Source organism: Falco naumanni, chromosome 4, assembly GCF_017639655.2.
Source record: "Falco naumanni isolate bFalNau1 chromosome 4, bFalNau1.pat, whole genome shotgun sequence".
Lineage (NCBI taxonomy): Eukaryota > Metazoa > Chordata > Aves > Falconiformes > Falconidae > Falco > Falco naumanni.
The window spans coordinates 110,972,914-110,998,133 of record NC_054057.1 but is presented as its reverse complement, the minus strand read 5'-3'; the positions used below and the strand labels follow the sequence as shown (position 1 = coordinate 110,998,133).

General features: G+C 38.5%; 1 protein-coding gene across 13 annotated transcripts in view; it reads left to right on the top strand.

Annotated features, from left to right (window-relative positions):
- The window catches only part of ATP2B2 (ATPase plasma membrane Ca2+ transporting 2), a 432,794-nt gene that overhangs the window by 304,830 nt on the left and 102,744 nt on the right, over window positions 1-25,220 (top strand). For all 13 annotated transcript variants that reach the window (XR_005827588.1, XR_005827589.1, XM_040592327.1 and 10 more), the window contains 2 exons: window positions 22,789-23,046; window positions 24,003-24,128. Coding sequence is in view for 11 of the 13 variants with exons in the window: in XM_040592327.1 (XP_040448261.1) it covers window positions 22,789-23,046; window positions 24,003-24,128 (384 nt within the window). In the remaining 2 variants the exon portion in view is untranslated. The remainder of the gene's footprint in view (window positions 1-22,788; window positions 23,047-24,002; window positions 24,129-25,220) is intronic.

The following is a 25,220-nucleotide window of genomic DNA, read 5'->3' as shown; positions in this document are numbered from 1 at the left end:
TCTAAATCCCGTATTCGTTACACATCGCCTTAGATTGGTCCATCTGTGCATTGCTGTTGTAACAGAGAATACGGAAAAAAATATAATATGTAACATCCTCCCAGCAGTCTGCATTATGCCTATTCTCATTTTCTTGAGGTGAGAGGGTAATCTTGTCTATGGGATGTAACAGGGAATCCCTACCCAGTGACAGGGATAAGTGACAAATGCTCCTCTGGGAGGTGTGAAAACTTGTATTTTCCATTTCTAAGTCTTCCCAGAATTAAAATCATTAATTGAAATGTGCATTTATTTGCAAGTTTTATGTTTTTTCTTGAAAAGAATAAATTTTCTTCTGAAACCACAGCCCGATGTTAGGAAGGAGAGCTGGCATTTCTTGGTGTCTATTCTTGAACGTGCCCAGCCCCTCCACAGCATACTTTAAGCACAGTTTAAAAGTTTCTAAGTTTCTCAGACAGTTACTGGAGGCACTTGGTAGTTGTGCTGCCCTGCTCCCTGGCTGATGCCCTTGTGGGCAGCAGGTGGGAGGTGGTGCAAGTCCCTGGTGCTCAGATCTGCCCTAGTTCCCCTGATGGAAGCAGTGTGGAGGTGCTGCAGTACCTGCTTGCCATGCTGAAGCTTGGTCTGTGGGCTGAGTAGCTAGAAGTCAGTTTCTCTGGAAAGAACTCTTTCTAGATGATGCATTTTTAACTCCTCCCCACCCACCCCCCACCCCCAAATTGTGGGTATTTGGTTTTGCTGATTGGTGACAATGTGAAATATAAAGCTTGTGACAGTCAACTTTGCAGCTCAGCAAAATCGCCTTTGTGTAACAAGACACTACATTTGGTGCATGGTTGTTACACAGTATATGGGACAGCCTCTGCTTTTGAATTCTAGTTTTTTTCTTTCCTTTTTCGAAATGAAATGCGTTTTCGTTTTGAAAATGAGTCAAAATGACCATTCTCCTTTCCACACTGGTTTGCCCAATCATCACTGTTATCTGAAGTCATCAACTTACTATCATCCATGTGAACCTGTCCGAGTCCAAAAAGAATTGCAAACATAAATTCAGCACTCTTGCAATGCAAGAGTCATAAAGAAATAAAGGCAGAAAAAAGGCAAAACCTTCATGAGCAGACAGCTGTGAGACTGTTGGTAAGTGGGGTGTCAAGGGGACGTGATCAAGAACAACCAGTTCCCACAGGTTCGTGGCGTATGTAGTGGTACTTGTGTTTGTCTTACAACGGTGAAGGTTGTGCTGCAGGTTGGCCCCGTGTCGCGCAGGGTAACTGTGCAGATTCCTTGGCCACAGCTACAAGTGCCCATGACCACCTTATGCTTTTTCAGTGTCTGAGGTCTGTGACTAGGGCAGGACAATGAACAGAGCAGGAGCCTTCCCTCTGGAGACAGAGCTACGTGAGAGTGCGTGTTTCCCTGAAATAGCCTGGTCAATGGCAGAAGCATTAGCATTAGCCAGATGCTTCCTTCCCCCTTTGGTCCATCCTCAGGAGCAATGTGAATGAGAAGCCCGGCCAGGGAGTCGTAGCTGGAGCTGATACGTTGGCTGGTGTGAAGACGATATGTCTTGGAAATACCAGAGAAGGGTTTGGACAGGCTGGAGACCACAATGAGAGCTGGGTATCTTTTATCTTCTATTATTGTCAAATACATAAAGAGACCTGAATAGGAGATGACAGTGGTGTAGTGCAAGTCGGTTAGCAGCCACCGAAGGCGGGTGGAAGAGCATCTGAAAAAGCCAGAGGAAAGCAAGGCTGTGGTTTGATTTAGCCTCCTCAGCCTTTATTGGGAGCGGAGCCCTGTGGATGTCACCCTGGTGCCAGGAGTGGTGCTGAGCTGGCTCGTACCGCGCAGTAAAGCCAGGCCTGCCCCGAGCCACGTACCCTGCAGCAGCGGGGATGGAGTGTGAGAGTGGAAGGGAAAATTGCATTTCTCTCATGCTGGACACGTTGATATTCAGCATTTTTTTTTAAAATACTGACTATACATGAAAACTCAAATAAGGAAAAGGTAATGGAAGTAAAATTTTACAGAATGTTTTAAACAGCATGTTAAAAAAACCCAGCAGAATTTTGAAATGTTTAAAAATAAAAATATTTCATGTGCTTATTGCTTAGGACTAACTTGAAAAGTTGTGACCGTTGCGAAGTGACAACCTTTCTTTGTAGGAATAAGAACTAATAATAAGAAATAAGAGACCTTAAGACATAGTGCTAGGGAAACACCGCCTCGCGTCATTTTTTAATCGAGGGTACATACACACTGCCTTTATATCTAATATGTTTATATCTACCTTTCACATATCCTAAACTTTAATCTACCAATGACCTCATTAGTGTAATAAGTTGGAAGTCATCTTTATTTTCTAGAATTAATATAACTCTTTCTTTTTTTGGACACTAGAGACCTACTTTAATTTTTTAAAGCTGTAACAGAACTAGTATTTAACAGGTTTCTGCACTTTACATGCAAAATATTTTTCTTCTGAGGCTTTTGAAGGAGGAATGTGCACTTCTAAAATATATTAGAGTGCATGAGTTGCTTCAGAAACCTTGTCTAAGGGTATCGTTTAATGTATGTGCATTAGTGCATACTTTGCTGTGTAAGGTGGTTATGAGGTTAAAAGTTCATTTTCTGTGTGTATTTCTAGATTAGCTAACATTTCCAATTTTAAGCTATGAATGTTGTCACATTGCCAAATTTATGCCCTTCGACTGTAGCATAATTGTACTTTCAAACATCCATAACACAGTTTGGTATTATCTTGAGAAAAGTTGATTATTATCTACTGAGTTGCATTCAATTTACACTGTTGGAAACAGTTGATGTTTCTGTGGTTTTGAAGTGTCAGTAGCGACGTTTCTCAACTAATCTTAACTGGAAGTAGTAATCTGTTGATAGTACATGAAGTTTTAGTTCTACTACAATTCCTCATTTAAGATATGGGCAAATCTCGGAAAACATTTCATTTTCTGCTGCAATCACAAAACCTGATCTACAGGACTTACTAGATAATAGTGCAATTTTATTGCTTCTCCAGAAGCCAGTTCAGTTTCTGTATTTTCATATTTCTTAGCAGGAGTGAAAGGTTCAAGAATTTTGTTCTCAGAAGCTATGCTAGAGTTGTTTTTATGATCTCTTTTGCATTCCCTTTTACCCTTTGACAGGCCATTAGGAGCAATCGAGAACTTCTGCATAAATTATTGTCAGCCCTGTGGCAATCACTGCTCTCATTACTGATCCACGCAGAATCATTTTCCCACTCTCTCAAAAACTGCAAAACTGCTGCTGCATTTTAGAGAATATATTTTGAGAGAAAATTCCCGGTGCAGGTGTAGTCTCTACTACAGTGGTGATCACATAGGGGTGCAACTTAGGCAAGTGAAAAATACTTTGTTCAAAATCCTTCTGTGTCCTGGGTTAATAGAATACAGACTGCTCCCTGAGCAAACAGAATAGTGAGCCTATGACATGTAAAGAGCATTTGAAGAATATATGGAATCCTGGCTTCATTTTTTTTTGTTTTTTTTGTTATGTAGATTAGAGCTAGTCTTTATCAGTGTACGGTGATACCATTTTTGTATAGTTTGCAAAGAAATAGCAAGTGTCCTGTTTTTAAAGACAGTATGTGAATACAAATTGCTGCTTTGTGAGATCAAGTACCTGGACACTGGGGTCTCGAACCGTTACACTGCTTGAGCAAATGAAACATCCTTTGGGAAAAGCTGGGGCTGAGTCGGAAACCCATCAAGGGAGTGAGTAATGTCAGTGCTTCTCTCAGCTTCTCCCACATCTCTGTCTCATTTTGGCTGTAGATCTGCAGGTGTCTTCCACCTGGTTTGGTTTTGGTTGGGTTTCGATTTGTTTGTTGTTGGTTTTGGTTTTGTTTGGTTTTTGGTTTTTTTTTTTTTTGGGGGGGGGGGGAGCGCGGCAGGGGTAGGGGTGGAGGGGGATTGACTCTTTCCCCTTAGATCTCTGCTGAAACAGTTCTTGCAGGAATTGTCTAACGCAATTTGCAATTATTCTGTCCCTTTCTGAAGTTGTCTTCATATGGCCTGCCCTGCAATTCAGAGCAAATCAGCAGCATTGCCCAGGTTCAGTGCACCCCCCATCTATACCCTTGTTGAACTGGTTAAAAGTTTTCAGTCTTTTAACACTTTCATCAGTAATTTCTGAGCCGCCTTTAATCCTCTTCCTTGTTACTATCATCAGGCCTTGTATCACATATGGCTCTTATTCCCTGGTTGTAAAACCCACTGATATCAACACCTGACAAATCATTCACTGTTTACATGGATGTAACAGACCTTTTAACTTTTCTTCCTTGAATTTGTTTTCTTTACATGGATTACAAAGGGGGGAAAAAAGTAGCCTGAGGTAAGATGTTTTAACATCCCAGTGTTCGATGTGAAGCCGCAAGCATGATGTCTGTTTTCAAGTGTACAGTTTCTTGCAGCTTAGTTTCATGTGACATCTAGGCTACTAAAGGGAATTTTACCCTAATAACACACAGCAGACATTCAAGCATTCCCCTGCATCCAGCGGAAAATAAAAACCACCACCTTTCTAATACAGCTCTAAGGTCATGTTAACAGTTTTATTCATTGCTCTGTATTTGCATGTATAAACAGCTGAAGATTGTCATCCAGCTTTTACCCTTTTCCATGAATTGGTTTTGGTATTTTTTATTTCTCCCAAGGGTAATTGTCATTTTTCATATTCATATTTCATATTATTCAGATTCATGTGCAGAGTTTGTTGTCTTCTGCTCTTGTATGTATTTTGCTGCATACAGAGAAAATTTCCCTCCGTTGGGGGATGCAGGTAGGAATCTCAGCCTGCCATGCTAAATCAGCAGGTACCGGTCACAGTCACAGTCTGGCAAGATGCGTGTTAAGAATAAGGGACAATAGAGAGGGGGGGAGGAAACAACCAAACAAACCCCCGAAACAACCTTGACAACATCACAAGAAATAATGACTCGCAGCTGTATTGCCCTGTGGACAGCTCTTAGAGGTTAGTTTCTTCAATTTATTGGTATGCAAGAGACGTGTGTTTCCTTTCTGTTCGGAAGGAAAGCAGTGCATCGCTTCCCAGCTTCCCCCCCAGGGCCAGTGCTGGGGCTTGCAGGGAGAGCCGGGCAGTCTTTGTAATTCAGGCAAGGTGGGACAGGAAGGAAAAAGACCATTTCTGTGTTGTCATGCATGATGAGACAGCTTGACCTTAGATTTGATGAAATTAATCTCTTTTTCCCAGTTGTTAATTTGTCATTTTCTTCCCTTCTTTTTCTTCTCCAGTAGTTGTGAAACAACTACATTCATATAAGTATTTTCAGGTAGCTGCTGTTCAGTGTCTCACTCCTTCAGTATCCAATTCTTCACAATTTTCTTCCCACTCTCATAGAAACATTTTTTGGTTTTAGAGTTATTACCCAGATCATAAACTTTTTACATTCTTTTTTCCAAGAAGTGTAACGTCTTGTTGGATTGATCTGTTTTTCTCGGGTGATTTTAGAAACCTCAACATTTTTCGGAGGAAATCAGCTCATTCTTAAATTGTATAAATACACAAAATGCTTGCTGAGGAAACCTTGAAATAGATTCTTGTGTACGCAAACACGTATTGGCACAGGAGAAACACACAGGTGTCATTTGGGCAGGAAGCAAATGCTGGATACAGAACGAATAGCAGGATTAGCTCTGCAGGAGCACTGCCATCTCAGCTGGTGTTGGAAATGGCACTCGGTATTATTAAATTCTGTGGTACAGCACAATCATTTCCTGCCAAATGCAAACATATTGTTTTTATCTTTTTTAATATTGATCATTTGTATGACCTTAACACTAGAAATGAGCACTAGCAAATCTCTGCATGGCTCAAGATTTCATTTAAACAAGAAATACTCATGTGCCCCCTTTCCTTAAATGACCCTGGGGGATAAGCAGTTGTCTCAAAGAAGTTAAAGAAGGTGAAAGCACTAATTATTGAGGAACACTAACCAAATGTAATTAAACTTAATTAAAAGTAACCTCAGATAAATAACCACATAAAAATCTTGATTCATCCTCTGAGGAATTCAGTTCATTTACTTCCTAGTGAGACACTGAGTATGACTGAATATTAACTAAATGTTTTAATGCAGCATTTATAAATTTTTACCTTGTCTTTACCCATACAGTCCACAACCAGGATTTCATCATGTGTTTTCCTTAGCATTTTAATTCAGTAGGACTACTCACATGGTTAATGAAGCACATCAATGTTTTAAGTCTCTGTAAAAGTGCCAGACTTTTACAAACTGAGAGTCTTGTAGGGACATTTTGAGATCTTGGGACACAAAGATTGGTACATGAAAGTGTTGCATATGTCTCCATGTCTCTCAATATCTGTCCCCCTGGGTTTCATTAACATGCACTTAATATATCTGATTAATGAGTGAAAGAATCAGAAATGTCAGAAATGAGTCAGCTGAACAAAGTTAATTCTCTAGTCTTTGTGGCAGTTTTAGATCTTACCCTTTTTTAAAAAAGCATTTTACATGTGATAACATAGATTGCATTAAAATACATAAACATAGGCAGCATAAAAATCTAGTTTGCAAGGCAAATGTTAATATTATTTTACAAATCTCCTAAAATCATATCAGTACATAGCAACAAACAACTGTAAGACTTTTTCCATCCCTCCCAGTTATTAAGCCAATATTAAGACGAAAAACTGATCCTATGACTTTTTTGTGCTCATTTTATATTTAAAAAATGTCATCAAGTAATATTTTTGGTACCATGAAAATTCGTTATGTCTTTAAGTCCTTTCCATAATGCAAAATGTATTGTAGAAAATGTGAAGCCTTTTTAAAATACAGTGAACTAAATTTCATTCATTTTAATACTTTGTAGGGATTTGAATATTAACTTCTACCCTGCCTCATGCACTACGTCAGTAAAAGAGCAAACCGACCCCTTATCCCTGAACAATTACTCAAAATATTTTCAGAAAATTTGTTGCAGATGCTTCAGACAACAATAATTAATGAACATCTTCAAATCTCTTGTATATCTCGAAAGGTCAAGGGAACAGCTGACTTGTCTTGTAATCCTCACTGTCAGTGTCAACTAATCACGCATTGGCATGGCAGAGAAATCTAGCTGCGCTTTCTGAGTTCTTTATCTGTACGCTTTGCAGGCTGCAAGCACTGGTGGTCATTTTGCAGAACTGTCAACCATTTGTCTAGTACAACATCATGTTATAACGAACCAGGTGCTTCCTCAGAGGGTTTTAGCTCTGATATTTCATTTTAGCCCTTAATTAGAACAGATTTGGAATTCCAACCACCCTCCCAGTTGTCTCAGAGTGCTTTCCAATGCCCTTGTTTTAACTATAAAACCCCAAAGTGTGTATATTTTTCTGTAAGTCTCCATAAGAGTGTGTTACATAAGGTTCTTCAAGCGCTGAGGAATACTAAATCAATGGAAAAACAGGTCATATATAAGAGGGTATAAGGGTCATGCAGCCTTAAAAGCTGATGTGTCCTAATAGGAATCCTTTATCGTCTTTGCTGCTAAACAAATAACACTGATCCAGCTGTCACTGCAGTGGAGGTTTTTATTGTGCTGTGCAAGGCGGCAGATGCAGAAGAGAAGCTGAGACAACAGAAGTGCAGCTATTAGAAAACAGCATCTTTGTATAAAAGGGATTAACCTCAAAGTATAGATTAATTTTAGAGTTATCAAAACACAACTTTTGAGGAGTGTTGTTGCACACATTCAAGTACTGTTATCATTCTTCATAAAAATTAAACCATGAGATTCTCAAAGGATCTTTTAAACCAGTCTAAACTGTCTGTCAGTACAAAGGATGAAGCAGTTGGCATCCTGGAAAATAGGAGAAAACCCAGGAGAAACTGGAAATATATATGCTCTTGAAAACAGCTAGTTCTGCCAGAGCGCCACCATTTAACCTCCTTCCTCCCAAGGCTCGGCTGAGGTGAAGCAGCATATGGCTTCTAGTGACATTAACCCAGTATGTTTTGTTAAATATATTTAGTTCCTTTAAGAATTTGCTTAAGAAAGTATCTTACTTTTTAATTCCTGCCCTAAATCATACTTCAGTGCAACGTCTAAATATCCAGGGGCAGAGAACAGAACAGGTTGGACGTTCCAGCTATTACACGTGCCCAGACTCACGCGCGCAGGTTATCTCGCTGCCTTCCGACACTTGTATAAGGCTGCTTTCATGAGGAGAAAATTGTGCACATCTGAGTTGTCATTACTTGGATACACTATTTAATTTCTGAAACGTTTATGCTTTTATGTTGTTTTCTAGATTCAAAAGATGGCACAAATGTCAGTTTAGGGCTCCAAAACCAGATGAACTGGCAGGAGTCCTGGGCGCTGTGGGGTCATGGAGGGCGTGATGTGAGGACGGCTCGGTGGCTTGTTTGTGGAGCCAGATGGAGCCTGGCTGTTGGTGTTCAGCTGTAGCTGACAAACCCATCAGGTCATAAACCAAACCCGCAGAGCTTCTCTGGGGTTTTCTACCCCTGTGCTCCAGGTGATGCTACTGGGGAGGGGGCAGAAGCTCAGACAGCGTCACAGCAGCCTCCTCCAGTGCCCCTCTGCTGGGTTGTGCAAGGAGAGTAATAAGCCTGGCTACACGGCCGTACTCATGCAGGTTCATGCTGGCTACTTCGGTGGATTTGGGGATGGTGCATCATTGTGGCTTGCTCGGTGGGTTTGTAGAGCGGTGCTGTGCAGCCTGCAGCAGGCACTGCTGGGGAAGTGGTGCAGGGGGTCATCTGGGCATTGCCCCCTACGCCCAGCGAGGCTCGCGGGGGACTGTGACTGCAACAGAGAGGACAAGCTTTCTTTTCATCCTACGCAGAGCAGTGAAGTTGTATTTGCTTTAAGCTCCCCAACACTCCCTATAGTAGCCGCGTGCTGGGTGTTTGCATCAGAGCATGGTCCAGCCCCTGCAGCTGCCTGGGCTGGGTAACCCGCCAGCTGGCGATGGCTGGTGATGGCATCCAGGGCAAAGCAGAAGAGGCAGGATCTGGGAAAACCTGCTTGAGGGGTTCGTGGAGGTCATTTAGTCTGTCCCCATACTCAAAAGCACTATCGACAGTACTTAAGCCATTCTTGACAGAAATACTTATTTTTAAAAGGTTTCAGCGATGGAAATTTTGTGTCTTTCCTAGATAATTTGCCTAAAGTGTCCATGCAGAGAGACAGTTACTCCTGGTGTATAACCTAAATGTCTCCTGTGAGGCTTTAAACACATCACTGCCGTGTTATGTTTTCACACGGGCATGAAGACTGATTTGTCATGTTATATTTCCAGCCATATTTTGTCTACTTGAAGACAACTGCATCAAAAATATAATGAATAGCTATTTACGGAAACAGCTTTTTCACCCAGCTTTGTCACAGAGGGGTACAAGTATTGCACTGAATTTAACAAAGGGAGCCAAAATGTGGTTTTAAAATGGTTTACCAGGTGTTTAAAAAAAAGGTCAAAATTCCCCCAAACCAATGAAAACCCAAAAGCTCTGAAAACATCTTTATTGTCAAAAGTTAACTTTAATAGCTTATAAAATAAATCAATATGAAATAAAGGAATACTGAGTGTTTTCTTATTTGATTGTGAATTAAAAAATAAGTTCTAATTTAACAGCTTTAAAACCTGAATTATTTTTCAAATTTTCAAAATCTGTTCATTATGTGACTTTGAAATTCAAAGTATTTTTGGATCTGTTATAGGATTGTTTTACAGTTTCAAAGGAGGGTGCTGTTTGCCAACTAGTCTGTGTGAGTTCAAACAAACTATGTGAAACCCCAAAGTCTGCCTGTGCTCATGGCTCACGTCTGTCTGCTGGTGGGTTTGAAGTAGGATGGAAAGTTATTATCTGGAAAAAAAAATGTTTAAGCCCAGATGACTGAAATGAAAAAGGTATTCTTTTTTGAACACGAAAACTGTGATGGCAAGGCAGATGTATAGCGCTTTGCTGCTGGTTTTTTTTGGTTTTGTTTGTTGTTGTTGAAAGAGAAACCGGTAACAGGCCTTTGAGACAAAATATCTAGCAAACACATCTGGAATCAGGTGTTGAATTGGGACCTGGGGAAAAGAACCTTAAAAACTCTCCACTTCAAATTTGTATGGATGCACTTGAGGCTTTTTTTAAGTCTTCATCAGACAGAGAGTAGAAGCAGCCCCTGCCCTGCTGAACTCTGCCTTCAGGAGGAAAGCACAGGCAAATGAGTACGTGGTATTACAGTCCATACCTACTACATCTAATGCAGTAGAGTTAATACTAGGTGTAATGACACTTAACCATACTATTTGTTAAGTATGTGCATCTGTGTGCGCATATAGATGTATGTGTGTTAATGCCGATATATGCATTTTTTCATATAAGTATAGATACATATATATATATTTCCTATCAGAAAAGTAACAATGTAATCAATTGATTCCAGTTTATTTCTGTTCTTGCATAAGGAGTTCTGCCTTTTCTGTCTAGGATATACTGCTCATCTTGTTTCAGTTAGGTTTGCATAAATGTTTAGAATCTTAAGAACTAGATGAGTTGAAACTAAAATTAATATGCAATATATATAGAATGTATGTTCTAAATGGAAGTTATCCTAATTATATGCAGCTTTAGCTTGCTTTGGATGTATCTAAATTAACATTTTTGTTTGGATGCAGAGTACACTTCAGAAGTTACATCCCCTCTTTGTCCCCAGTTAATATGCTTTGGTTCACATTGCAGGGTGCTTTCAGGGAGTGCACGGACTGGATGTACATTCAGATGGGATTTCATCCCATCCTTTGGCATGAAACTAAACTAAAAAATATGGTCCCGAAACATGTTCCCTTAGCACGTAGATTTGCACTAAAAAACTACTTTTATAGGGCCACACTATTTGCTAGCATTGATAGAACTTTTTAATGCCTTCTGCTGCAAGACATTATGATATAATGTTTAATCTTTTAGCGACATGATTTTTCACCTCTTAAAGCTTTATAGCGCAAAGTAATGAAGATGAGAAATTTAATGAAACTAATAAACACTGTAGTTTATGTGCTGGTTTTGTGGCTGAGGTCTACAAATCTTCCCTATCTTATGCAACGTGGTTTTCTTTTCTCCTGAATATGGCTGGTGAGTGAGGCAGTAACAGTGCCAAAAGAGGCTGAGGTGTTCCAAGAACCGGCTCTAGAACACATCTCCAGAGCCTAAGCTCAAAAGAGCACTGGTTTAACGTTCTGGGTTTGCGGTATGCTACCTGTGTTAAGTTGCTTAAGCTACTCACTCACAACTTTTCTTAATCAGTGGCTTTCAAACTGTGGTCTGTGGACCTCTAAGAATCCATTAATTATTTTGAAGGGGCCTGTTCAAATCATAACCTGTTCTTAGTAACTTCTCTCTGCAGGGCTTGTAAGTTGGAAGAAGTTGACAATTACTCTTTAAATGGCCTGGCTGTATGAAATGTATCAGTCGGCAATCACAACTTCATCCTGTGCTCCACTTTGATTTTCTGGAAGTTCCAATGAAATGTCTCTCAAGATTTCCAGGCAAAGTCAACTTTTTCAAAACAGTCTTGCAAATTTTTTGGTAGCATTTCTGTTAAATACAGTCTTTCACTAAAACAGTCTTGGTTAGAACATCTTGTTTTAAAGCACAAAAAGGAAAAAGGGAGTATTTTGGGAAGCAAGTACATTTAGTTTAGATTAGAACACAAATCAAAGAGCGATGGAAGAGTACAAGCATCCATTACTCAGGCAGGTGCCACCCTGAAAACCTTCTTCGGTGATTTGCTCTTCTGATCATTCTGCTTCAGACAGAAAGAGAATAGGCTTTGTTTGTAAGGATTTATTAGATGAAGCATAAGTAAGACAGCTCTCAATTTGATTATGTTTTTATGAGATACTTGTTGCCCTGTGTTAATGTTAAATGTTTTTCTTAAGTCTATTTAAAGTCAAGTACCTTGATGATAACTAGTTTACGGTTAAGCATTTATTTTAAAATTATATTTATATATTTTATATACATAGATATTTATTTTATTATAAATAAATAAATGCATTTATTTTCATGGGCTTCTGTGTTTCCTGGTGCTTTCAGTGATCCGCGTTGGGAGTGGTAGCTGAGGAAGTGTTCCAGTCCTCCTCTCCATCCAGCTGTGTTTAGGAAGTACTGGAAATCCAGGCGTTGCTGCATAAGAAATGGGAGGATTCCTCCTGTTTCCAGACACTAACTGCAGCTTTAGCTTTCTGAGGTGTTTGTACAGAGTGCCTGGATAGTTGGAGCTCCAAATGTACTTATTTTCTTGAGAGTATATATTTTTTTCCTTCAGCCTTGTGTTCAGGACCTAAGTGGGCTATTCGTGTTTAATAAGGGTCTTCTAAGACAACTTTTCCCCAGTACGTGCAGTGTGCCCAGTGCAGGTTTTTTTATAGCAAGGTTAGAATTCTCTATCAAACTTGAATTTTTATTTCAACATATAGACAGCCACTTCACTGCTAATATCAAGCTAACAGAACTTACAATTTTTTTTTTCCTATCTGTTTTATTTGTAAATGTTTTGTTTGCATTGGCACAATAGCCTATCCCAAGTATAGTCTTTAAATATATCCCAATGAAAGAAGTCATTCCTTTTTCTTCTCGTGTTATTCTGAACCAACCAACACTATTTATATTAGCATTCCAGGTAAGCGATTCAAAACTCGCACAGTTGTCTGGGATCATAGTTTCCTATGTTGTTAATTCAATTTAGTATATATATCTTTCAAACTGATTTTGTCTTTTCCATTCAGCTTTGTCGTACTTTGTCGTACAGTTTTGTCATAATTTGATGTTTAAATAGTAACATCTGAAGGGAATCCCTTATTTGTGATATGTGTTTTTCATTGCTGTAAACTGGTTTGCCCTGTTGTTGGTGCAGTCTAAACTTAAACACTTGGCTAATACCGTCAGTTCAGTTGGGTTATCCTCAAAACCCCTAACTGGAGGTATCAAGGCTGGTCACTAAGCAAAATTTCACAACAAAGTATTGATACATATTTCTCTTCTGCATTGGAACAGAACCAAAGTCTTTCCACCTTTTTTTTCCATAAAAACCCTGAGAAAAGAGCCTAAACTAAGTGGCTGGGCAATAGCCTTTAAGGTTAAGACTATGTACACTTGGTCTGCAGTCTTGGAACAGTGACATAAATTTGGAGACTTTTGTAACTCCATTTTTATATATCTTGGTTGAATACAAAGAAACCTTCAACCTTAACTAGAATTTCATTGTGGACATTGATATTTGTACTGACATGAAAAGATACATCAAACCTGCTTGTTTTTGACAAATGTAGGTATTTTTTAAATTTAATTTTTTTTTTTTCAGTATCTCTGTAGAGACAGTTAAATAATAATAAATAGGTGTTTCTTTATGGAATAGTTATAGGCTCTTGCTCTATGGAATATGTTATCCTGTATTGGGAACCTTAGGTTTTGACTGATGGTCTTTACTTCTTTGGTTAACCCCTAAATATAGATTACTTCAAGAATTTGAGAGAAGACTAATTATTTCATTTAATTATTTTGTCTTTTTTGAGAACGCTTTTACTGTCTCATACATTTAGTAATGCCTGTGAAGCTCTTTATGATTGCTTATTATTATGGGGTAAGTATTTTTGATGATGTGTGAGAACACTTGTTTTGCAAATTCTTGCTGGGTTGACAGCAAACGTATTTACTGGAAAGATATTTAAGTGAATGTAATTGCTCTTTTAGAAGTGTTTTGATGAAAATACATTGCACTGGTTGTGTTATAATATGCTACCCTGGTTTTTAGTTTATGCTTACAAATGGCCTACTTCTAGGTTATTCAAGGCTGCATTACAATTTTATTTAGTGGGTATTGTGTTCTTTGAAGCTTCCCTATTACAGACTTACTGATTCTTGCCTTCCCACTTTTCTGGCTAGGTATGCAGTCTGTCTTTCTGACTCTCTCTCTTTCCCCTATTTCCTTTGAACCCATCACCTCTTGAATGAGCTAGAACAAGTCCCGTAGTGGTTTGGAGGTTTTTGTGTCAATTGATACTTTTATTGCAATGTGGAAATCTGGAACTGCAGGTCTGGGCATACCACACATATGGTGTCTCTGTAAGAAGCAACAAGAAAGAAAACATAGGTTTATACACAGATTCTCAGAGTGAGCAAGGAAAGCCTCATTTAGGTATCTCTCAAGGAAATATGGAAATTATACTATGTGCATTGTGGACTCAGAAAAAAGCAGGTGTATCACTTCCAAAATACAGATGGAATGAAGTAGAACAACAGTTTTCAGGATGGTTTCACTCTGGTTTTGCTTGACTGTATCGAAACTATCAGTTCTCTACTGTTCCCCAGCACAAAGTGTGCTTAGGGGGCAGATTCTTTACTGGATGTCAGTGATACAACTGAATGATGTAAGTTTAACACTTGAGCTGGCTTCAGTAACAATACTTTAACAACTTGTAAAGTGCAAAATGTGCACATTGTGTCATATGGGACCTGCAAATTAAATAATTGTTTCCTAATGTAAAGTGACCTACATCTGGTTTCTACAAATCTGTGTTGGACTGCAAAAAATTAAATCCCATAGATACCTTCCCTTCATTAGAGATGTGTGTGTCATTGGCAAAACTGGGTTGCTTTTAGATATTGTTCATTAGATAGGTGTCCAGGTTGCCAAGCACAACTTAATTCTCAACTAGGGATATGAGGTAATGAGATACAGAACCTCGGGATGAAATACAAAATCTTCTCACATATTTTCCAAGAAGAGATTCTCCAGAACGACTATTTCTGTAAGTAAAACTCAGCTAGGACATGACCTTGCAAGCACTGTTGAGGAACTGCACTTGAACTCTACTAATAAACACAGAGAACAACTCCCAAGGTCTGATTCTTACATTTGAAAACTGTATTTTACCTTTTGAATATGTGGCTATATTCACCAGACATTTCTAGCTCTGCACAATATATAGTAAAACTATGCCAATGGGATTCAAGGTTTTCCCTTGCAATCCCTAAGAACAGGGTTTGTGATTAAAATTCCCGTATTTGCCTTTCTCTATGGCAACAAAAAGAAACAAAGCTGCACAGAGACATTCTAGAAATAGTTGTATGGCCCTGTTCCCTTCCATTGCCCTGGTGGAGTTAGAAGCCCATCCCTTGGACGGATCTTTGCAAAACGCCTGCCCTCGGAGGTGCCAGCCAGAGGAATCTTGCTCGGCATCCTGCATCTCTTGAAGTTGAGCGAGTATTTTAATTAACATTTCTCTGCTCACAAACATTAGTGATCAGGCTGAGAAATGTGTGTATTTATATGCTTTCAGGGCTTACAGATTTGTTTCCTTCATGAATATGTCAAGAATGTGTAAATATTTAGTATTGAACTCTAAAGTTGACAGTTATATAACTAACCTATAGGGACAGTATCTTCTTTTTTTTTTCCCCCGCTGCCCCACTGGAGTCCTTATATAACTAACTGATATATCACAAAGCAAGGGATTGTAATATTGTTTTCAAATATATATCCAAAAATCACTTTTAGTGAATATACAAGCACCCTAAGCCTGAGACGTGTGTAATATAGCCATCTCCTGCCAGCAAACCCCGTCTGCACGGCTGCTTGCAGAAACGCATGTGTTTCTGCAGGACGCAGTCTGACTTACTAGCTAGAAAATGTTTTTCACGCTTGAATAAGCCCTTGGCGGGTATGAGAGAAACACAGAAAACTTCCTATTTGAAGTTCTAGTAATTCCTGCCACTTTGCTGTTAGCTGTGGCTCTGCAGTGACACCGTGGGCTCTGCCGGCCGGTGGCCTCACTGCCTTGTGCTGTCCCTTGTTGGGAGCAGTTCAGCATCTGATGATCATCACACAGAGGATTTGGGGAAGGGGATTTGGGGAATATTAATACTTCGGTAACTGACAGTTGCTCTTTGAACTGGTTTTGCAGCAAATTATATGATACAGCAATGAACTTGTAACATTAAGTATTACAAGTATCTTTACAGCTTAAAAAAATCTTGTTAAGGTGAAGGGTTGATTATATTTATTGCATAATTTTTGGTTATTGTCCCTTTTCCTACCCAAATGAAAACATCTGATAATGTGAGTACCACCACCTGTGATGTTGGTAACAGGAGTCCAGCTCTGCTACTGGAAAAGCTGTAACTCAGAGCTGCCCAGTTCAAGTAGTATCAGTGCTGGAGCTGCAGCTCAGGAGCAACATCTTTACAGAAAGCAATTAAGTAAAAACTTTTTATCATGGGAACTGTTGTCTTTCTGATGACAAAACCGGTTTGACTGACTAAAAAAAAATTACCTCTGGGGGCGTTATGAGATTTTCCTAGGGAATGTAAATGCCACAAGGTATTCTCAGCTTAAAAATAGAAACGTGTAGGTTGAAATGAGTAGCTGAGAGGTATGTGCTGTAGGTTGGGACTTAGGAATACAGATGTTCACAGATTTTTAAAAATATGTTTTTTCTGATTTAAAAATTACTGTGCTGCAGCTTAAGACTGTATGGTTTGTAATTATAATCCTTTTGCTATTCAAAGCAGCTTTCAGAATCTCCTTAAAAGTATTTGAAATCTTGAACAGATATTCTTCTTAGCTGCGCAGTGCTTGTATGCTTCTTTCTGTACTTGCCCAGATTTGGTTGGTATTACGAGAAACCTATATTGAAATGGTGTCTGTGACCTTAAAAGCATTCCAGTTTTCAACAGAACATGAGCCTGGTAAACTGTCAGATCATGGTGTCTGGCTATTTGTGGCCTTTTTATCTATTATTTTCTTTTTTTTTTTTTTCTTTTTTTTTTTTCCTTCCCCCCTTCCTGGCTTTCACCAAATTAAATGATTAAAAACTTCAAACTTCAACCAAATTATTTTCTCCTGCCCCCTATAGTGAAGTCTCTTGCTGACTGTCTTTCTGAAGTGCTTTAACCTCCTCTTGTATATCTTCCTCTCCTTTCTCACCTTCCCTTTAGGCACAAATATAAGTCTTTTCTGTCATACAGTTTCCTTTCCTTTTAATTTCCTATGCCTTCTTACTTTGTCGTTCTAAAACTTCACATATAACATATATATACCGCATATATTGCTAATGCAGAGCAGGCTTCTCAAGCTAATTTTGAAATTACTGGCAATTAATTAAGTGCATAAATGAGTCCAGCACGGGCTGAGTGCCTGGGTATTTGCTCAGCTGTCCAGGTTCTTGGGCAGGTGTTGTAGCCCATGGCTCTCGCACCCAGGTTGCTCGCAGTCTCTGATGAGATGGAAACCCAGGCTGCTGTGACTTCAGATGGTCTGACTACATGTGTGTTTGAATTACTTCCCCACTGTTTTTTTTCTAAATCCTCTTCACCTTTGGATTCTATCTTCTTTTCATCTCCCTTCTATAGAAAACTTTTTAATCAGTCTTTGTTGACCTATTTCTGGTCAAATTTTAAGCTAATAAAATCATGTTCTCCTTCTACAAGTGTTCGGTAATGTACTTTTGAGATATTTTATGGAAGATACGGTCATATTAGTCCTCTTCTGTATTTCTGAATGTTCTTTAAGGCCACACTGTCAGGTCCCCCACTCCTGTGGTGGGGGGTTGGCTCACCTGTATTTTCCTGCACACTCTTTTGGAATAAGATAATCCCATTTTGTGATTTCATCTGCTTTTTCTATGCCAAAGGAGTTATAGCCCTTTACATTCTTGACTTTTATTTAAATCTTTATAATCTCAGTTTCAAACTGAGTATGCGTTTTCTGTCTCGTGAGGATGAGACTTTGGGGAATGACACACACGTGGCATATGTTCCTAGTTATGGCAGAAAATAGCTTCGTATTAACAACTTGGTTACTCCTCTGAAATTGAATTTTCTGACAGATAGGACCTATGTTAAATATAATTTTAAATGAGTACTTCACATGTCTTGGAATAAACCCCTACTACAAATCATATATGGATATAAAAATTTCTTTTGTGATGCTTTCAGCCTGTGCCTTTCAATAAAATCTCAGGCGTATTTTTTGGTAACATTGAGAACCAAGTACTATCTAGTGAAAGCGTAACAGCAACAATCTTAGACCTTAACACTATTTTCTAAAGCTTATATGAGCACTGCTAATCAACATTAGATGCTTTAAACTATATCTTGCTACCTAGGCATATTATTGTGAAGTCTTCTGTGTGTCTTATTTATATTTCTTATTTTCCCCGTATCTGTAAAGTCAATACTGTATCACTCTGTGTAATACAATAAGGACAGATAGTCTAAGTGTGTAGTTAGAGAAATATGTGGCTCTTTTTCTCCTATGATTGCATACAGTTTCTTCCTGTAAATCCATATAAGTCTTTCTAGAACTTCTACAAAACCCTGTGTGACATAATGGCAGAAGAAAAAAAATATTCTTTTTCCTTAAGTATGTACAAAATAATTCTACAAACTTACACCAATGGAGATGCAAGTTTCCTTTTTTTTTTCCCTTCTTTTTTTATTTTTTTTCCCTATTAAAAAGGAACGCTTCTAAAATAGTTTGGAAGCAAGAACACAACATAGTTCAAAAAAATGTTTCCTGACAGATAGGTTATCTCTTGAAGGGCAGGTTGCATTTTTAAATCTCTGTTTAAAAACATCTGGCCTGAAATCTTACTGTTGTAAGAACTAGATATTTATTTACTCCCTCAAAGTTGCTGGAGCTTATTCTTGTAATGAGAATGATGTGCATGTTTTGCATTGATTTATCTGGCACTTTTATCCCATTTCATTTCTGTGGGACTGTAAATACAAGACAAAATTCTGGGAAAGTGATGGTCAGCTTGGTTCATTGTTTAAAGAACCGGGTTTTCCTTATATTAGGCTAGATCCACAAAAAAAGCAATTTAATTTCTGAACTGTTGTGGCAAGTATCTACCTGCAATTCTTAGATATTCAAAAGCCTTGCTCAGCTGCCGCTTGAACTCGGGGATATCTAGTTCTTTACGTTCAAACTCCTTGCAGGAAATCCTGCTTCCTCCTAACCCCAAAATACTGGTAACGAAGTACTGGGTTTTTCTGATAGCTTAGGACCACTGTTCATCCGACGTGTGGGATTATTAAATGAGGGACTCGGCTAGAGCAGCCAGGAACACCCGTGTTCGGGGTGCTCAGGAGAGGGCATGGCTGGGCAGCCGCAGGGATCTGCAGGGCAGCGAGCGAGAGCCCCGCTGCTCTTCTGGCAACATCTCTGTGGTCTTCAAAATTGTGGTCTGGAGTTCTGCTCCTTTGAGAGAGAGGGATTGGGGGCAGGGGGGGAGGGGAGGAAATTGTCTCTCCCATATCCCAGTTGAATGTTTTAATTTTGAGTCATACTGACTAAAAGCTGTCTGCTTCATGCTACCTGTCTACCTCGAGGGGTGGATGTACCTCCCAGTGTGTCATTAACCCCGGCCAATGGATCATCGTAACCACTGCAGCAGCTTTATACAACAGCTGTAGTTTTATAGAAGCCGGATTGAATCTCAACCAATAAGGATTCTAAAACCCATAAAGTAACCCATAATTTCTTCTATCCACCCAGAAGACCAACTTCTTTTTTAGACCATGTTTATCAATTGATTTCTGTACTCCTGGCCCTTACTCCAAGAATTCCTTCCTCCCCTTCAAATACCTTTCCTCTATCTGAATTTAGCATTGTTTGATTGAATGAACAGAAAATAAATTAAATGTGTTTGAACTTATGTTGTTTCCACTAGGTTATGGAGAGTTTTGTCAGGATTTTAGAAGTTAAAATTCGTAATTGTTACTCGGTGTGGAGGCTTGTTAAATTTAGGGACACCTTCCAAGAAATTGATCTAAGTTCAGTTTGTTTTCTCCAGATTTTCTTTTGTTCTTACAAACATTTTTTTCAGCTATAATATGAAAAGTGAATTATGTTCTTTCTTTGTGCATAATCTGTGGGACAGGTGAACACAATTCCTTTCATTTTAACGGTAACATCTTGTATTTACATGCTATGTTAGACTACTCTTTTTCTGGTTATATGAACATACTAGGAATGGTATTGTTTATACTAACATGAAGATCAATACTGACAATACATACACACAAAATTAATTTCATTACCCAAGACCATGAATATTTTTTATTCTTGCCTGTTGTTACTGGATCGAGAAGTTTAGGCTTTTTTTGGTGAAGGGACACAGAAATATTACCCTTCAAGCCATTCAGGGTACAGTATGTTGGCACTGGGTTCAAGTGCACTGCCTAGCTGTCCTTTTGGTTCTCTGACACATCTCAGAGGCGGTGACTAGACCTACCGGTTCTTTGGAATAATGGCAATGACTGTCTCAAGACAGGTCGCTTTCTGCTGTAGAGAGAGGGTATTCTGCTGGTCTAGTATTACTGTAAAGTTTACGCAGATCCAGAGCCATAATGGGACCCTATAATGAAGTACAAAGCAAAGCACAGCTTGTGTCTTCCACGTGGCTGATTTTGGGGGTTACGCTGATACAGCACAAATCAAAAACTTTTGGTTTAAGTATTAGGTAATGTTAATTATTGATTTTGTAGAAAACATCACAACACAAATTATCAGTAATCCATATGCACAAATCAAAGATTTTCAGCGAAAGCATAGGAACGCATGTTACAGAATAAAATAATTCAATATCACCCCAGTGGCAATGCCTAAAAGCGCTGCAGGGCTGAGCTGCCCCTCTCTACCTGGACCAGGGGGTCTTCGTAGGAAGCAACTCCTCTTTCTGCTTTTGTGTGAGCTAGACTAAATTTCAACCATCTCAAAAGGAAATAAAATCCGTCTTTGACTGTGGCTAGGCCAGGCCATGTTTCTTTCGTGAGAAACAAGAGCAGAGGTATGCTGTTAAAAAGAATGGGATATTCATGCTACTTAATTCTAAATCACACCTAATGAAAAATGAGTAGTGAATTTTTGTCTTGTATTTGCCAAACCAGAATTACTTGTAATGGGAAACCACTTAATCCAAACAAGTCAAAATGAATCTACTGATTTGGAAAAGGAATCTAAAATCAGACGTAGACCAATTAGTATGATTAAGGTTGAACAGAGCAAAGTTCATAAGTCCTTCCCAAAAGTAATGTTCTGCTGAAGGAAGAAATTGAAGATGTGGTTTGTAAGTTGCATTTGCAACTGGTTTTGAGTAGCCTAAGGTACTGAAGTTACCAAAAGTTACATAAATTCTTTCTTGGGTGCTACAAAAATCATTTCTTTAGCAAGGTTCCTGTACTGCAGATAAAGGTTCACGTGGGTCATCAGTCTAAGGGCACACCTGCTAGGAAAGCCCCTTCTGCTGGGAGTGGGCTTTGCCTTTCAGCTAGGTTAAGTGTAAATTTAAACTACGGAGACCCTTGGTAAAACCTCCATTTATTTTAATTTTCTTCTGTTCACTTAGTGGAGGTATAGTCTCATCTTTCTTCCTTTGACTTTTGGTGATTTTGTGACTGTTCATATGCAAGAGTAATTAGTTAGCTGGTTGATGAATTACAATGCTTATGTTACAGGGAAATATATGTAACTTAAAAAGAGAAATCAAATTGCTTGTTAGTTCCTTCTGGTGATAGGTGACAAATATACCAAAATTAATCTGCAGTCATAGGTGGAAGCAACACAGTTGCTGAGTTGCTAAATTCCCTGGTACCTGGGTAAGATGGAGAAGTGATGTCAAATGCCTACCTAGTTTGGTTCTTCATGAAAAATCAAAAGATTTCTTCCTTGGCCACTTGGGAGAGGAGGCTCTATTATTCAGATTGAGTTCTCCTTTTTCCTCTCCTGTTAGTTGGAATATCTCTGAATTATGTGATTCTAGTATGTGTATTTGGCTGTCCGCTATTATAAACTATCTTTTTTTAGGTCTTACTTCATTAAGAAGGGGAGCTATGTAGGTTTTATTTTGTGAATACTATTTAGGAAATGTATCTAAATTTTAAATGCATGTTACTTTGAAATAAATAACTAGCAGATATGTATAAAGCAATTCAGAATTAACACTTCAGAATTAATATGTAGAATGTATCTTTTTTAATACTATTTTACATGTAAGTATACTTCCAATTCTATAAGCGTGCTACTGTGTTTCTCTGTAAGGAAGAATGATGCATCAATAATAGGCTGCTATTTTTACTCAGTGTTCCCTAACACCCTTCATTATTACATTTAAATACTAATATACTTAGTTCATCGTATTGTTTAAACAGGTGTTCTTTATAAGTGCATTTAGTTGAGAACATTTACAGATTTCATAGAAAATTATTTCTTAAATCTGTTTTAATCTGTTTTCTTTAACCTTAATATAATGCCATTGCTTTGCATTGATTGATGTTGCTCATTCTTTTAGTCCTTGACACTTTTAGCGAGTCCTCCACATTTCTAGAAATGCTTGATGGCTCTGGTGAAGCTATAAACACTTCTGTTAGATAACAGAACTGGTGCTGCCTTTTTCCATTTGTTCAGCTTGGGTTTACCAAGGGTAGCTTGTTCAGTAGAAAAAAAAATATGTCTAATTGTAGAACTTTTGTTCTAAAATTTCTATATTGATTTTGGTTTTTTTTTCTCATTTCCTCAGACATCTTTATTTCTACTTTTTCTCTGTTTTGCCATATTTCATTTAGCAGACAGTACTTCAAAAAGCAGTTCTATTCCTTAACCTTCTTGTCGTTTCACGGCACGTTTTTCTTCCTCTGATAAACATCATGAACCCGATGTTTGCTTGGCTGAATGATGCTTAATGTTGTCTTTGCAGGATGTGGTACTGCAACAGGAGGAGCTGAAGATGAAGGTGAGGCTGAAGCTGGCTGGATTGAAGGTGCTGCCATCCTACTCTCTGTTATCTGTGTTGTACTTGTCACTGCCTTCAATGACTGGAGCAAGGAGAAGCAATTCCGTGGGCTTCAAAGTCGTATTGAGCAGGAACAGAAATTTACTGTTGTCCGAGGTGGACAGGTGATCCAGATCCCAGTGGCAGAGATAGTAGTTGGTGACATTGCACAGGTGAAATATGGTAAGTTCCGTCAGCTGCTTTTTTGAACCTTATTTATTCTCCTTTCCCTTTTTAACAGGATAGGCTCACTTCACTGGAAGTGATTGGAAAGACAGAGGATTATGTGGTGTCATTATTGTCCCTGGTAAGATGACAATTTGGCTGCTAGGGCAAAAAGGAGACCTAAGATACTTGCTATGAAATTGTATTAGGTAATTGATTTTATTTTTTGTAATCATCACTTCCTTTCACTGACGAGGACAAGAACTGCTCATACAAAGGTAATTCTCTTTCCTAGAGGATTGCGCTATTTGGAATTTTTGGTCTCTGCCTGGTTAGGAGAAGGAGGAAGTGTCTGAAATGCTCTATGAAAGGGAATTGTGCCTCTGTGATCCCCCAGCTTGGCAGGCTGCTCCAGAGCTATGGAACCTGTAAGCCCCCCCAGATCAGATGCTCCTAGTAGGTGGATGCTCTGGAATTATATGCCCTAGGGAAAGCACTATGTTCCAGCAAACAGGGGCTGAGCTGGCAAATTCCAGCCAAACGCCTGTTCTATCAAGCATCAGGTTTCCCCTGGACTTAGCTAAGGGGCAGGGGGGAGGGCAGGATGGCTGTTTATGAGCCGTTGTGAATCCCTGTGAAGTTTGGCAGAGAAACCTTCATGTCATGTTAAGAAGAGTACTCTCCCTGCCAAATCTCAGTGGTTATTGTGTTCCTCGTATGTTAAATGTGTGATGCATTATGATTCTGGGATAGCATTAGGCAAAAAATATTTGCAGTACAAAGACCCTTCCCTCTGGGATGCAATGATGTGGCTGGTATGGACAGATACCGCAGCAGTTCTTTCACTTTTGCTTTCATTTTACGTTTTAATGCAATTGTTGTTAAGTGTGGGTTTGTAATTAAGATTATTATGTAATTAAAAAAAAATATTACTAAACCACTGTGGTTTTCCATTACCATGTTCTTACTGAAAGGTGATCTTCTACCTGCCGATGGGATATTTATTCAAGGAAATGATCTTAAAATTGATGAAAGCTCTTTAACTGGAGAGTCAGACCAAGTCCGCAAATCTGTTGACAAAGACCCAATGCTACTGTCAGGTAAATCTGCCTGAGTTCTTACTGAATTATCTTTCTGTTCATGTTTTGTTTTGTTTTTCCATGCCATCACATTTTGTTAGACTAGATACAACTACTCTTTTGAACACAGAAGTGGCCTTATCAGTCTGTCACTCAAAAGGCACGCCCTTGTTTTTTTGATTGTGTGCAATTATTTCTGATCGTCATACTTATTTTTATAAAGTGAAAGTAATATAAATATAAAATAAATATAAATAAAATAAATATAAAGAGAAAGTAATGAAATATTTTCAGAGGAAAAGGAAAATATTACTTAGGGAAATAACAATTGTTTCAATTCATTGCATGCTAGTTTTAATTTAACCATTAAACTTCAAAGCCTTTTAAAGTATCTTTAAACACTTTGTCTGTATGCTAGATACAATAGAAGAAGAAACAATATGCTAAGAAGGAAATGGATATACTGTAATATTGTGGACTTGACTTCTATGATAAATTCAAGTTATTTTTAATACTTGTATTTTGTAGTATAATTCTATACAGTACATCAATTAAACAGAATGTGATTTTTTAATTCTAATAAAGATAGTTTCTAAATAAGTTGGTTGTCAATAGATTCCAGGTGGGATGTGATTTCAAAGTAACCACCTGCTGGTCTCGTAACAATCATCAAGGTGTTATAACCTGAAACAGTAATTTTCAAATACATTTGAACTTCTTTTTCGTGGAAAGGTTTCTCCTTGCTGTCTGCTTGTACAGTCAGCCAAGAGTCATCCCAAATAAAATATTTATTTGCAATGCAGCAGATAAGTACACATTCCTGCAGAAATCCTGCCCTCGTCCTGCCTCACTGGGCTGATGTTTCCCAAGCAACAACTGTTGAGAGATGCTGTTCAAAAGAGACAAGTAGGGACAAGTAAGGATGTGACAATTTTTATTGAATTAAGAGTGCAAATCCTTTCCAAATTTAAAATCAGAGAACTAGTTCACTGACTACAAGATTATGAGTGTTTGTTATGTAAATCATGGAATTGTGGTCTGGTAAAAAACTGTAAGATTTTGGGCAAAATGTGGCTGCATTAACTTAAGATGAAGAAGTTATTAATGTTATTT